Here is a 14,731-nt window from a genome sequence, read left to right as displayed (position 1 = left end):
ATGTAACAGCAGAGAGGCTCCATGCAGTCACACAAGGCGGCAGAGAAGCCCTAATACATAGTGTCACACATGCCCCTCACAGCCGACTATTATCCTGTGCCACCCAAATCCGATAGGCAACCATGGAAAACATCAGGACAATAACAATGACATTTGGGTACAAGATAATGACACTGACACTCTGGATACAAGATAATGACTATTGGGGGTACAGGATAATAACACTTGGGGTACAGGATAATGACACTGACATTTGGGGTACAGAATAATATAATTGACTCTTGGGGTACAGGATAATGACACTGATACTTGGGGTACAGGATAATGACACTGACACTGGGGGTACAGGATAATGACACTGACACCCGGGGTACAGGATAATGACACTGACACCCGGGGTACAGGATAATGACACTGATACTTGGGGTGCAGGATAATGACTCTTGGGGTACAGGATAATGACACTGACATTTGGGTACAAGATAATGACACTGACCCTTGGGGTACAGGATAATGACTCTTGGGGTACAGAATAATGATGCTGACTCTTGGGGTACAGGATAATGACTCTTGGGGCACAGGATAATGACGCTGACTCTTGGGGTACAGGATAATAACATTTGGGGTACAGGATAATGACACTTGGGGTACAGGATAATGTTGCTGACTCTTGAGGTACAGGATAATAACACTTGGGGTACAGGATAATGACTCTTGGGGTACAGGATAATAACTCTTGGGGTACAGGATAATGACGCTGACTCTTGGGGTACAGGATAATAACACTTAGGGTACAGGATAATGACCCTTGGGGTACAGGATAATGATGCTGACTCTTTTGGTACAGGATAATGACACTTGGGGTACAAGATAATGACCCTTGGGGTACAGGATAATGATGCTGACTCTTTTGGTACAGGATAATGACTCTTGGGGTACAAGATAATGACTCTTGGGGTACAGAATAATGATGCTGACTCTTGGGGTACAGGACAATGACTCTTGGGGTACAGGATAATGATGCTGACTCTTGGGGTACAGGATAATAACATTTGGGGTACAGGATAATGACACTTGGGGTACAGGATAATGACTCTTGGGGTACAGGATAATGACGCTGACTCTTGGGGTACAGGATAATAACACTTGGGGTACAGGATAATGACTCTTGGGGTACAGGATAATGACTCTTGGGGTACAGGATAATGACGCTGACTCTTGGGGTACAGGATAATAACACTTAGGGTACAGGATAATGACCCTTGGGGTACAGGATAATGATGCTGACTCTTTTGGTACAGGATAATGACACTTGGGGTACAGGATAATGACTCTTGGGGTACAGGATAATGATGCTGACTCTTTTGGTACAGGATAATGACTCTTGGGGTACAGGATAATGACTCTTGGGGTACAGGATAATGATGCTGACTCTTTTGGTACAGGATAATGACACTTGGGGTACAGGATAATGACCCTTGGGGTACAGGATAATGATGCTGACTCTTTTGGTACAGGATAATGACACTTGGGGTACAGGATAATGACACTTGGGGTACAGGCCAATAATAATGTAAGGATATTCTTCCGTCAGTCGTTCACTCTCCCGATAATGTTAATGCATTTTTGTGCTGATTTCGTACCGGACTTTGTAGGTGCGCAGCTCCTCCAGGCTGAATGTGCTCCCCTCAGTTATTGGGACTCCATGAAGCTCCAGATTTCCGTGCCGGGGTCCAGATTTCAGTCTGATTTTCAGATTCTCACTTTTTGTGTCTTCATCGGAAATGATAAGACTTTCACCAGTGATGAGACAGCTGGCTCCTTCCTCCGTCCTTACAGGGTGGGAGGAAATCTGAAGAATAGAATCATTGGAATGTTATAGAATGATACATTGTAATGGTCACACCGGTAAGGCTGCTATCACACATCAGTTTTTTGCCATCAGTCACAATCTGTCGAATTTTGAAAAAAACGGATCCGTCGCATATTGTGAAAAACTGATGCGACGGATCAGTTTTTTTGCCGGATCCGACTAGTTGATCCAGCTAATTGGATCCTAAAAAAATCGGAGCATGGTCAGTTAAAAAAGCAGAATCCGTCGCCGGATTCTGTCATTTGACGTATCCGGCGCCATAGGCTTACTTTCTAGCAAACGATGGATGGCCATGGATCCGTCACTGTGCGTTTTTTCGACGGACACAAAAAACGTTACTATGTCTGTTTTCTTTGGCCTCCGGATAAAGAATTTTTGACGGATCCGGTGAAAAACGGATGAAACGTGAGACCATCCGTTGCTAATACAAGTCTATGAAAAAAAAAAAAGGATCCGGCGGCAACTTTGGCAAAGTTGCCGCCAGATCCGTTTTTTTTTCAAAATTCGCCGGGTTGTGACTGACAGCAAAAAACTGATGTGTAAAAGGGGCCTAAGAGGAAGGATCCCAGGAAATCAGGAATCTCCATCACGTCAATGCATCATATGCTATAGACGCGCTGCACATACAGAGCTCAGAGGAACCAGTGACTCCTACAACGTCATGTCCACCACATTGAACGGCTTCTTCAAACATTTTCAATATTGTGTGATCTGTGATTCTGTAAAGTTATGGAAAGAACTTTGCAAAGCGGTTGGTTGGTCTAAAGAGTTTGGGCCAGAAATCTGGGGTAAGACAGTTTAGAAATGCGCTCTTTGCCCCTTTGTGTCTGTTTTACTTCTTTGTTACATGTATATCAGCTGTGCGCCATTTTTTATAAAACGGGCACAAAATGAATGATAAATGTTTTCAGCTCGCAAAAGATTGTGTGGATGATACTGTAGCAAATTCTCAGCTGTGAGAAGTATTTGGTCAATTTAATCTTTAGTGGGGTTTGCATAAATCCCACCCCGTTTTCAGCTTGGGACATGCTCGGCCGCACCGGGGTACGGGACCACCGGCAACTATGTCATGTGGGTTACAGAACAAGTAATGCCGTCACCTTTGGTGCCTGATCATCCACAGGAATGACTGTTATGTTGAATATGAGTCCGGTCAGACGTCCGCCATGCTGGTGGTCACTAACGGAAAACTCAAACTGGACGTGCAGAGGATCAGGACCGATGTCCTCTATGGGGGGCATGTAGGCCACCTTCATGTGGTTCACGGCGTGCTGGGGGCAGGGAGACATTCATATAACAGTATCACATACAATGTAACAAAACCCCAGACATGAGAAATCATTGTATCTGCCCCTGTCCTCGCCCTACATAAAGCAGATTGCCAAGGCTTCTTAACCCATTCCTCCCCTGGTCAATTTTCACGTCTGCATTTAGTTTTTTCCTCCCATTCTACCAATGACTATAACCTTTTTTTATTTTTCCGCCCACATAGCTACGTGCGAGGGTTTATTTTGTATTTTTTTAGATTTTTTTTTTTTTTTGCAGGACGAGTTGTAGTTTTGAATGACTTCATTCACTTTACCATGTAACTGGGGTAAAATGGTGAAAAGAAAAAAAAAAGCTATTATCGTTTTTTGGGTTTTGTTTTTGTGATGTTCATTTCCCAATATTATGATCAGTGGTAGTGGGGCGGTCCGGTCCCTCCAGGCCGGGTCTTACAAGGGGCCCATGGCCACAGATTCCATTTAAAAACCCTGCAGCAAAGGGATGAGTGTGTCAGTCTTGGTTTGAAAACTGCAGAGCAGGTGGCTCTGCAAAATTTGGCTTGTGTGAAGCAACACGGAGCCAAGCAAATCCAAAACACCTGGCACCCCTCAGCGTGACACGGCGGCACAGTCGCCCACGGTAACTGGTCTCGGATACGGACTGTCTTGACTCCCGGCTGCGATCTGGAGGATATTATTTGTTTTCCATTTGTGAGTTACGTTTGACATTAAACACACTTTGTTTTGAACTTTCCTGTGGTCAGTGCCTATCTGTCACACTGCACCAACCCCGCTGCACTACAATATGTATATACAGAAATGAAATGATTGCAAATTCAAGTCCCCGATGGAGACTAAAAAATAAAGTAAATAATTTTTTTTAAATGGTATAAAAATAAAACAAAAAATTCCAATCAACCATTTCCTCATTTAGAAATTCAGAAATAAAGTAAATATATAGATGACGGTCAGGGACTGCATCCCCTGCTAAATGTTCCATGCACAGAGGCGCTCCAGGCCACCAGACAGGCAGGAATGGCCGCTGCCTCCATTGAATAGCGCTGCAAAAATCCCCTTTAAAGTGTTTTGAGGTGTCTGCATGCAGATATGGGGTCACCCCTCATGTTTACCTGGGTGAAGGAACTGAGGCTGGAAATTGATGGATCCTTTTCTAACAGGTTTGAGGTGTCCAGAAATATCAGCTTCCCGGCATCTTGACGGCTACAAAAAGGAAGAAGGACACAAGTGATTGTCCAGAGTTTATGGCTCATGTACAGACTTGTGCTGCGATTCTTCGCCGTGGGACGGATCGTCGCTTCTTGTCAATAATGTAGAAACAACTTTACATTCAGAAACAGGAAATCCCGTACGGACCGATAACCCCATAAGAGCCAAGTAATAAACCTTCACCCCGGAGATGTGGCCGAGGAGCGCGGCGTGCTGACAGTGTACACGAGCTGGCTGTCCGGAGACTCGGGGTCGGTAAAATGGAGGTGCTGCCGAGAGATGCGCCCAATCTCATTCTCCTTCACCGAAATATGGCGTCTGGTCCCAGAAGCCTCCCGAGGTAGCAGATCCTTCACCGGAGAAACGTGAACGACAACCGTCTAGAAATACACAGGACAAGTCCTCAGGGGTGCAGAGGGGTCCTCATAACACTGCTCAATCTGATGGGTATTAGGGTATGTGTCCACGTTCAGTTTTGCTTCAGGCTTTGGTCAGGATTTTATGCAGGTAAAATCCTGACCAAAACTGCACCTGAGGTCACTGGCAGGTCACCTGCGGTGTTCCTGCGTGTTCTGCTCATTGTAGCAACATGCTGCGTTTCGAAAAAACGCACCGCGCATGCGTTTTCGCGGCAAAAACGCATGCGTTTTTTAACGCATAGTGGAGTCTGGATTTCATGGAATCCCATCCACTATGCTGTAACATCTGGACGCTGCGTTTTTGACGCTGCGGAAAAACGCAGCGTGAAAAACGCAGCGTTTCCTGAACGTGGAAACATACCCCTAGGGTATGTGTCCACATTCAGGATTGCATCAGGATTTGGTCAGGATTTTTCATCAGTATTTGTAAGCCAAAACCAGGAGTGGGTGATAAATGCAGAAGTGGTGCATATGTTTCTATTATACTTTTCCTCTAATTGTTCCACTCCTGGTTTTGGCTTACAAAAACTGATGAAAAATCCTGACCAAATCCTGATGCAATCCTGAACGTGGACACATACCCTTAGTAAGTCCTCCTCATCAACATTAGTTAGTCCTCCTCATCAACATTAGTAAGTCCTCCTCATCAACATTAGTAAGTCCTCCTCATCAACATTAGCAAGTCCTCCTCATCAACATTAGTAAGTCCTCCTCATCAACATTAGTAAGTCCTCCTCATCAACATTAGTAAGTCCTCCTCATCAACATTAGCAAGTCCTCCTCATCAACATTAGTAAGTCCTCCTCATCAACATTAGTAAGTCCTCCTCATCAATATTAGTAAGTCTTCATAAATATTAGTAAGTCCTCCTCATCAATATTAGTAAGTCCTCCTCATCAATATTAGTAAGTCCTCCTCATCAATATTAGTAAGTCCTCCGCATCAATATTAGTAAGTCCTCCTCCTCAATATTAGTAAGTCCTCCTCATCAATATTAGTAAGTCCTCCTCATAAATATCAGTAAGTCCTCCTCATCAATATCAGTAAGTCCTCCTCATCAATATTAGTAAGTCCTCCTGATCAATATTAGTAAGTCCTCCTCATCAATATTAGTAAGTCCTCCTCATCAATATTAGTAAGTCCTCCGCATCAATATTAGTAAGTCCTCCTCCTCAATATTAGTAAGTCCTCCTCCTCAATATTAGTAAGTCCTCCTCATAAATATCAGTAAGTCCTCCTCATCAATATCAGTAAGTCCTCCTCATCAATATTAGTAAGTCCTCCTGATCAATATTAGTAAGTCCTCCTCATCAATATTAGTAAGTCCTCCTCATCAATATTAGTAAGTCCTCCTCATAAATATCAGTAAGTCCTCCTCCTCAATATTAGTAAGTCCTCCTCATCAATATTAGTAAGTCCTCAGCAAAATTAGTAAGTCCTCCTCATCAATATTAGCCCTCCTCATAAATATTAGTAAGTCTTCCTGATTAATGTTAGTCCTCCTCATAAATATTAAGTCCTCCTGATAAATATTAGTTAGTCCTCCTCATAAATATCAGTTCCTTCCCATGAATATCAGTCATCTTCATAAATATTAGTAAGTCTTCCTGATTAATGTTAGTCCTTCCCATGAATATTAGTCCTTTACCGTGAATGTTAGTTGTTCATCCTGAATACTGGCCCCCCTGATTAATGTTAGTCCCTACGTATATTTATTAGTATGTCCTCCTTCTAAATATTACTGAACTCTCCTCATGAATATTAGTAAGTCCTTGTCATGAACGTAAGTCCTTCTTCATGGATGTTAGCCCGCCCTTATGGATATTAGTCACATCCCATGATTATTAGCAAGTCTTCCTAATAAGTGGTCCTTCTAATAATTATTAATGAGACCTGATGGTCATTAATTACAATCTGCCCTTTCGGATATTAGCCAGCTCTCATGAGCGCCGGTGTTTTCTGACCTCCTCGCGGGGTGCACTGGTGTTTTCTGACCTCCTCTCGGGGGGTGCAGGGTGACTAATGCTACTCACGTGTCTCTCTGAATAATTCGGGGGTTCGTGACTATCTGATAACACAAAGTCAAAGGTGTCCTGGAATATTTCTCCCCCAAAATGTCTGTAATAAATCAGTCCACGGAACAGATCTCGCTGCAGAAAACTCTCCACAGGAACGCCTGGAGGTAGAAGAAGAAGTGGGGAAGAAGATTACTGGAAACCAAAAACATTCTGATAATATCCTGTTCTCCTTTCAACCGTTTTCATAGTTACAATGTATCTAAGTAAATGATTAAACATTTTTGCAAATAATCTTGATCAAAACTCTGCTACCGTTCGGTGTCTACAGCTCCTTTGCGGACCTATGCGTCTCCATAGTTACAGACTACAAATGAAGCGTAGTCTGAATGCTTTCATATTCTCTTTTCGCTTCCTTGCAGGTGTTTTTGATGCATTTTTTGGACCTTTTTTTCCCGCTAGCCCATTTTCATGTCCATAAGGAAAAACGGCCATAAACGTCCCAAAAGAGCGGACATGCGGTGTTTGATTTCTTCTATCTGTGGTGGATTTTTTACAAAGGTAACGTGTGAAGAGGATTTTACAGAGCTCATTCATTTTGTTATTATAGTAGAATGGTGAGTTTTTCCCTTACAGAAAAAAAAATATATAAAAACTGCAACGTGTGAACAAGCCCTAAGGTAACGTGAATGACGTTCCTGATTGCTGCCCTCCTCCTGTTCCGCAAGGTATCACCGTTGGTCGCTTCTTACATCTTTCATGTACCTGGACTCTCGGCAGAGTATCTCTTCACCAGCTCTCCGGCCTTCGGGGGACTGGTAATATTGTAGAGAATGTGCTCATCACTGGAGTCCAGATCTGACGCCATTAACATGTCTCTCTCGATGGCGATGGCGCCGCCTTCCGCGGCTTCGAACCCAACGTTGTTGACTAGGAATGGCGGGCTGTCGTCTTTAGGAAGGATGTTTATGGGAAACTTGTGGCGAATACTGTGTTTGCCATCGAAAATCCGGAACACGATGTAGTCTTTAGTTGTGTCGCTGTCATCGTGATGGTAGCGGACGGCCCCGTCCCGGATGTCCTGGACTGAGAATATAAAAGCCTTGGATCCTGGGGGAAAAAGCAAAGAAGCCGCAGAGTAAGTGAGAAACAAAACCTTCCATCATGACACTAATCATGACATACTCTGTGCTGCTTTGAACCCTGAGACTATGTAACTCTCAGTGTCTGTCACGTGCAGTCTTGTTCTCCCTACATCATCACAAGAGTGGATGGATGACTGTAGACCCCTCAAATTATCACATTCTCCTTAAATTCTCTGTGCTGCTGGGGACCTTGTTCCTCACATTACACATGTCTCATTTTATCATCTTCTACTTCCATTCTACTCTTTCCTCACATCTTGCCATTGCCTAGCATGTAGCCTTCCCTGGCCTCATAATATGAGTGGATGAGGTCACTGCTTGTGAGAAGATCAACACACTCTTCTCCCGCCGCAATGAATTTCAAGAAGATGTCTAACCTTGTTTTTGTATCCTTAATTCCTTCTATTTATTTATGTAGTTTAGTCAAAATATATTAAAATACTCATCAATCGCCATCTTCTCCAATCTCCAGTGTCTCTTCGGCACATAAGTGGAAGAAGTCACTGCCTGCGACAAGATCAACACACTCTTCTCCCGCCGCAATGAATTTCAAGAAGATGTCTGACCTCATTTTTTGTGTCCTTAATTCCTTCTAATTATGTATGCAGTTTAGTCAGAATGTATTAAAATACCATGTTCTCCGATCTCCAGTGCCGTCTTCCATCTTCTTGACCACACGACATGAAATCAGACCGCCCAGCTCACACAGGGGTTTACGTGTGAGCCGGAAGTCGCTTTCTCAGTGTAAGTCTATGGAGTTGTTTAACACTTACATTATAAAGGCAGCAACCGCCCCATACGGTGTGGTCCAGAAGAGGATGGGAGCGGCACTGGAAACTAAAGATGGTGATGGGTGATACGTACACTACATTACAGAAATATTTAGGAGGGATATTCAAAAAAACCGCTGAGACTTCTTCTTTATATGGCTACTTATAAGATAAATCGATACATGACTCCCCTAATAATAGAGCGGAATTAGAATAGGTGTAGAAGGAGAAAAAAATGAAAAAGAAAAAGAAAGACTATAAAGAAAGCGGAAAGGAAAAAAATGAAAATGGAAAAGATTGAGAATGAAAGAGAGGTGTACGGGAAAGAACAAAGACGATGAACTGGCAATAAAAAAACTATTAAAACATAAAAAGTAAAGATGAAGAAGTTGTGTTAGAACAAAGGAAGAGAAAGCGAACACGACGGAAAGCTGAGGACAAGTCGCTCGAGAAGTCTAGAGATCAGCAAATCGATCCATAATAAATTGAATGTTACGAAGGGCGACCTAAGGAGCACTGAGGACGGGTAACTAACCTGTGAGTTATTTATTTCTTGTAGTTTTAACCCCTCTGTTTATTATGACTTGGAGAGATCCCCTACAATAATAAATGTCTTTTCATGGATGTAGGAGGCAATTTCACTGCGGAATGGATTTATTAGAACCAAAATTAATCTGCTGGCTGACAATTTGGGGAGAATCTCTTATCTCTAGTGACTTCCACAAAGTCTGTTCACTCTCTCCTGAAATCCTCTGTGCTGTCGACTACTCTGCTTCCTTACACATGCATGGAGCTTGCAAGAATTAGAAGGACGATACACTTACCTTTAACCGTGAGACGTCCATGATGCAGTCCGTCTACAGTTACCAGTCGAACAGCGTGAAGATTATCGTTATCCACAATCTGGAAAACTTCCCAGGTTATGGGCCGCGACTGTCCCTCCAGTAAGTTCAGACCTGCGGAGCAGATTCATCCGGATCAGCGGGTAAAACCGCACAATGTGATCTTGTTTTACGAGTTCCTGCTCATTCTAATACAGTCTGTTACCACCTACAAGATCGGTGCATTTCTTCTGAAACACTCTGTGCTGCTGGGAACTTTGCTTCCACAGATAAGTAACTATCACTTTCCATTCTCCTCTTTAAATGTTGCATTTGCACCTGTCACATGCAGCCCATCATCATCACCTTCACTTTGATGGACAAGTCACTGTCCCTGACAAGATCAACACACTCCTCCTCTGCTGCATTGATTGCTACACTTACACATCATTACCAGGTTTCCCCATTTTCTAAATTTCTGGGGAAAAGGTTTAAATTCTGAGATGGATACTTACCCATATTCCAAGACACTCTTGGAGCATTTGTCTCTGCCGTCCTTATGGAGAAATGGACCATTATTGGGGGACTGGTTAGAAAGTGACCATCAATTGCTTGGAAATCAACCTGAAAAGTCAAAATGAAGTTACATTTCACCGATGAGACCCTTAGTTCCTACGTGTAATGCAGATTTACACCAATTAGGTAAATGGATGATCTGTCCAACCTGAGTTGGGCTTCTTGTTTTCTCCGTACCCCTCCCATATAATATATTGACGGCCTTTTATGACATACACCCTTGTGTTCCAGTATGAGATGTCTCACCTCGTAGTTGCGTCTCTCCAGATGGGTGGTGTTCGGAGGTTGATAGGCGATTTTCATTTCGTGGAGATCCTGCCATGTGAATGATGCTATTGGTTTGGTCTGGTCATCCAGGTGCGTGATATAACCCGATGGTGGCGGCTTACTAATCTTAAAGATAAGCTTGTTCTTAGGAGTTTCATCATCTTCAGCGTCTAGTGAGGCTGTGGTTAGTGGAGTTAGGATAAACTGGTCTATTTCCAAAATAAAAGATGGCATGAAGGCCGCGCGGGGAGGCGTGTTGGGGACCGCGCCAGAAATTTTCACAGGAATCCATACGTTTTGTGACTGAAAGAAAGTTGTAAGTAATTTCCTTGAAGTTAAATTTAAATCACAAGAAATAGCCATTTATATAATATAAAATATGAACCTATATGGGTCAATAAAGCGAAAAGAGATGAAGAAAGAAGAGGGGAAAATGTAGATGGTTTATATGTAATGGATGAAGGCGGGGAAGGTGAAGTGTTAAAAAAACAATGGGGGCGGTGAAGAGTCAGATGAGTAAAAAAGAGATTTAAATATGAAGACGAAAGTGTAAAAAAGGTGGAAAAGATACAAAAGGATGGAAAAGAAAAAAGACATATAATAGCAAAAATTAAAAAGAGAATTAAATATGAAGACGAAAGTGGAAAAAAGGTGGAAAAGATACAAAAGGATGGGAAAAAAAAGACAAAAATTAAAAAGAGAAGTAAATATAAACATGAAAAAAATATCGAAAAAGCAGAGAGTTGCACAACAAGAAAAGAAAGAAGTCAAATAGAAAAACAAAGATGAAAAAGAGAAAGGAAAAAAATGGAAAAAAAATCTAAGGCTAAGGGCTTGTTCACATACTGCATTTTTGTGTGTTTTTCAACTGTGAAAATGTTACATTTTATAGCATCAACAAAGTGAGTGAGATTTCTGAAATCTTGTGCACACGTGGCTTATATTTTCCTTGCAGAGTTGAACCTTCAAGGCATTTTTTTTTTCAATTCTGCAGTGCCTCAATTCTTTCAATCTTTTAGGTGAGTTTTTCATCCATTCAAATGCAAGGCAAAAGTTTGAAAAATGCATAAAAAAGCATAAAAACACAATTATTTTAAGCAGCATTTTTACTGCTCTGGTTTTTGGTACAGGAAAATCTGATGAAAATATTCAATGTGTGCACATAGCCTAAAGAAAAGGAAGATGTTAAAGAAGGAGAAAAGATGGAAAAGAAAAAAGCAAAAGAAAAAATGAAAAATTTGACAAGAAGGGAAAGAAGAAAAAACAAAAAAGAATGACAAAAGATGATGAGAAACAGGGAAAAACAAGAAAAAACTAGGTGCTGAAAAAAAAAGAGAAAATAATAAAAAGCAAATTAATAAAGTGAGTAAGCATAAAAGGAAAAAGACAAAAAAGGACCAAAAACGAAGAAGTGAAAAATAAGGGTCATGGAGAAAAGAGACACATAGAAAATTGTGATAAAAGAAATATGAAAGTTAAATCAGAACAGAAAAGTAGATTGCAAATTAAAAAAAGGAAACAGTTGAGTAAGAAGGATGAAGATAAAACAACAAAGAAAATGGTTACAGATTTGGGATAATGGAAAATGATGAAGAAGATGATGATGATGATGATGATGATGATGATGATGATGATGATGATGATGAAAGATGAATGAAAATTAAAATGAGAAAACAAAAGGATATGAAAAATAAACAATTGAAAATGAATGTAAAAAAGTTGAGAAATGTGAAAAAAGGAAGACAAAACACAGCAAAGAGGGAAAGATGAGATACTGAAGAAAACAAAGACAAAAAATAGAAGATGAAGAAACAGGAAAGGGAAAGAAAAAATAACATAAAATGAGAAATATATGATGGGGAAAAAAGAAGAGAAAGAAAACTAGGCTAAAAAAAGGGGGAAGGTGCAGAGGTTTTTGAAAAGAAGAGAAAATATGGAAAATAGATAAATCAATGAATAAGGGGGGGGGGAAGAAAAGATGGAGAAGGGAAAGATAAAAATAAGTAAATGAAGGATAGGAAGTGAGTAAAAAGAAATGGAGAAAGAAAAGTGGATGATAGAGAACAATAAAGGCCCCGATCCATTCAGACTGGCATTTTGTACATCCGTCTTAATGAAGGAGGTGCTGGAGTCGGACGTCCTAAATTCAATGAGAGGCTTGCGACTCTTTAATACAGTTTTCACACCTCCCAAATGTCTTACTCCATTGTTAGAAATGTTACTCCAGTCAGGGGCTTTCGTACATTACTTTATATCACTATTCCACTCACTTTTCAAAAAAGTTAATGAGGATGACCAGGACTGGTGACAAAATGACCAAAGACGCAACTTGAGCTATGCAAAAAATGTTGCGACATTTCAAACAGTTTTACACCAGAATTCCTTAATGAATCGGGTCTTGTATGATACTGTATAGAAGAGAAAAAAAAGAGGAGAAAGATGAAGCTAAGGAAAAAGAAGCCTAAGAACAGGCAGGCAGGTTAGGAAAAGGAAACAGCAGAATAATAACAGGAACAAGGTGCTACAGAGAAAAGAGAAAACTTATTATGGGAAAGGAGAGAAAATAAGAGGAAGAAAAGCTACATAAAACATGGAGCAAAGAAGACAACCAACAGTAAATAAGGCAGAAAAGAAGCCATAGACATTCCTCCCGATGTATCGCGGGGCCATGGAACCACAATCGCACCTGCAGTTGTTTCCTGTGGTCTTGACTGCGATATTCTATCTGGAGGGGGATGTAATCCACGTCAGGAGAAGGAGGACTCAGATGTTCATACTTGATTCCCATCTCCAAAAAATCAGCACAGTTGGTTTTTAGCAGTTTCATTTCCCTGAATCCAGGATGGCAAGCCTTATTCCCAGAACATCGCACTCGTTCTTCTCTGTCTGAGAGGAATAGATACAATATCAATACATGAGACGAGTTAGGAAGGTGACCAAAGATGGCTGCTATGAGTCCTCCACCATTGTGGATTCCCAGATACTGTCATGAATCAGCTGGATTCAGTAATCTATAGGCATCTATCCATCAACTGAGATTTGTATGTGACCTAGCAAGAAAAGCTTCTCCTCCTTCACCTTGGATGGACACATGGGTCTTCAGTTGGCCACTTTTGGCCTTCTGGGTTCACCCGTCTATTATGGCTCACATACAAATATCTGTTTAGGAGCAGTGGATCCGGTCATTGGGAATATTATACTCACAGCTCCTCACTCGCAGGTTCCCTGCTGCCCCGGACACAAGTCGATTGTCACGTTTTGGTTCTTCTATCACGACTTGTCCAAAACCTGGAAGATTTAGGTCAGACACAAGAGTCCTGACCACACAGCTGGTTCCAGGTCTCAGCTTGAAGGTCAGGATGTTTTTATCCAGTGGTTTGGATGAAATCCCATAAAACTCTGGAACTTCCAGGGAGTTTTGCACCACTGCAATGCTGGTTGTGAGTTCACTAACTTTTACTTCAAGGACAAAACTTTCCACAGTCGTCTCTTGCTCAGAAAACCTAAAAAAGGGAAAACATATGGGCTAAAAATACTCTGTACAAAATTCCCCCAACACAGATAGCAGTTACATGAGCACCCTGAGAGCTAACAGTAAAGGAGAATATATTAATTGGTTACTGCAAAAAAACTTTGCAAAAATCAATTATACAAGTGGATGCAAGAAATTTTGTAATATCACCTAAATTGGGTTTTTCTTTTCTCCACTTATGAGCCACTTTCCCTCTCCCTGAATTCTGATCTCATTAACTGTGAAAAAACTGTTAAAATGCACGCTGGGCTGACAAGCTGGCCTGCTAGGTCACTTAAGGCTCAGATTACTGCTGCCTATTAACGACTGGAGGGAGTAGCCAGATCTAGCTTCACAGCTACACTGCTCAGTACTGAGGTATAATGTCCTTCATTCTGCTACATGGAGGGAGGAGAACAGGAATCCCTCATGTCTGTGTGTGCTTCGTATGGGAGACATCATAGCAGCTATTTAGAGCCTGCTGAGGATACAATTGGTGAAAAATGACGTTATGTATCACGCAGAAATAGTGTTATTACTCATAATAGCAAATACTAAAAGCTAACCTGGAATGTCAGGTAGACTTTATAATGAATCTGTCATCAGGTTTTAGCTATGAATCCTGACAGCAGCATGATGTAGGGGCAGATAATCTCATTCCAGAGATTTGTCACTGCTGGGTGCAGCAGTTGTGATAGAATCATTGTTCTCCGCAGCAGATGTAGCAGAGCTCGGAATGCTGAGCTCTGTATAACTCCGCCCACACCACTGATTGGCAGATTTCTGTGTACACTGTATATTGACAGTAAGCTGCTAATCAGTAGTGGGGGCTGGGTTGGACC

At 41.6% G+C, this 14,731-nt stretch overlaps 1 protein-coding gene across 4 annotated transcripts in view; it reads right to left on the bottom strand.

Annotated features, from left to right (window-relative positions):
* The window catches only part of LOC143787805 (FRAS1-related extracellular matrix protein 1-like), a 146,009-nt gene that overhangs the window by 108,638 nt on the left and 22,640 nt on the right, over positions 1–14,731 (bottom strand). For all 4 annotated transcript variants that reach the window (XR_013218473.1, XM_077276869.1, XM_077276868.1 and 1 more), the window contains 11 exons: positions 13,583–13,881; positions 13,065–13,264; positions 10,358–10,681; positions 10,051–10,159; positions 9,539–9,670; positions 7,565–7,909; positions 6,818–6,960; positions 4,549–4,745; positions 4,269–4,359; positions 2,974–3,144; positions 1,644–1,852 (listed from right to left, as the gene is read on the bottom strand). Coding sequence is in view for 3 of the 4 variants with exons in the window: in XM_077276869.1 (XP_077132984.1) it covers positions 1,644–1,852; positions 2,974–3,144; positions 4,269–4,359; positions 4,549–4,745; positions 6,818–6,960; positions 7,565–7,909; positions 9,539–9,670; positions 10,051–10,159; positions 10,358–10,681; positions 13,065–13,264; positions 13,583–13,881 (2,220 nt within the window). In the remaining variant the exon portion in view is untranslated. The remainder of the gene's footprint in view (positions 1–1,643; positions 1,853–2,973; positions 3,145–4,268; positions 4,360–4,548; positions 4,746–6,817; positions 6,961–7,564; positions 7,910–9,538; positions 9,671–10,050; positions 10,160–10,357; positions 10,682–13,064; positions 13,265–13,582; positions 13,882–14,731) is intronic.

This window comes from Ranitomeya variabilis, chromosome 8 (assembly GCF_051348905.1).
Source record: "Ranitomeya variabilis isolate aRanVar5 chromosome 8, aRanVar5.hap1, whole genome shotgun sequence".
Classification (NCBI taxonomy): domain Eukaryota; kingdom Metazoa; phylum Chordata; class Amphibia; order Anura; family Dendrobatidae; genus Ranitomeya; species Ranitomeya variabilis.
This window is presented reverse-complemented; position numbering and strand designations above follow the sequence as displayed.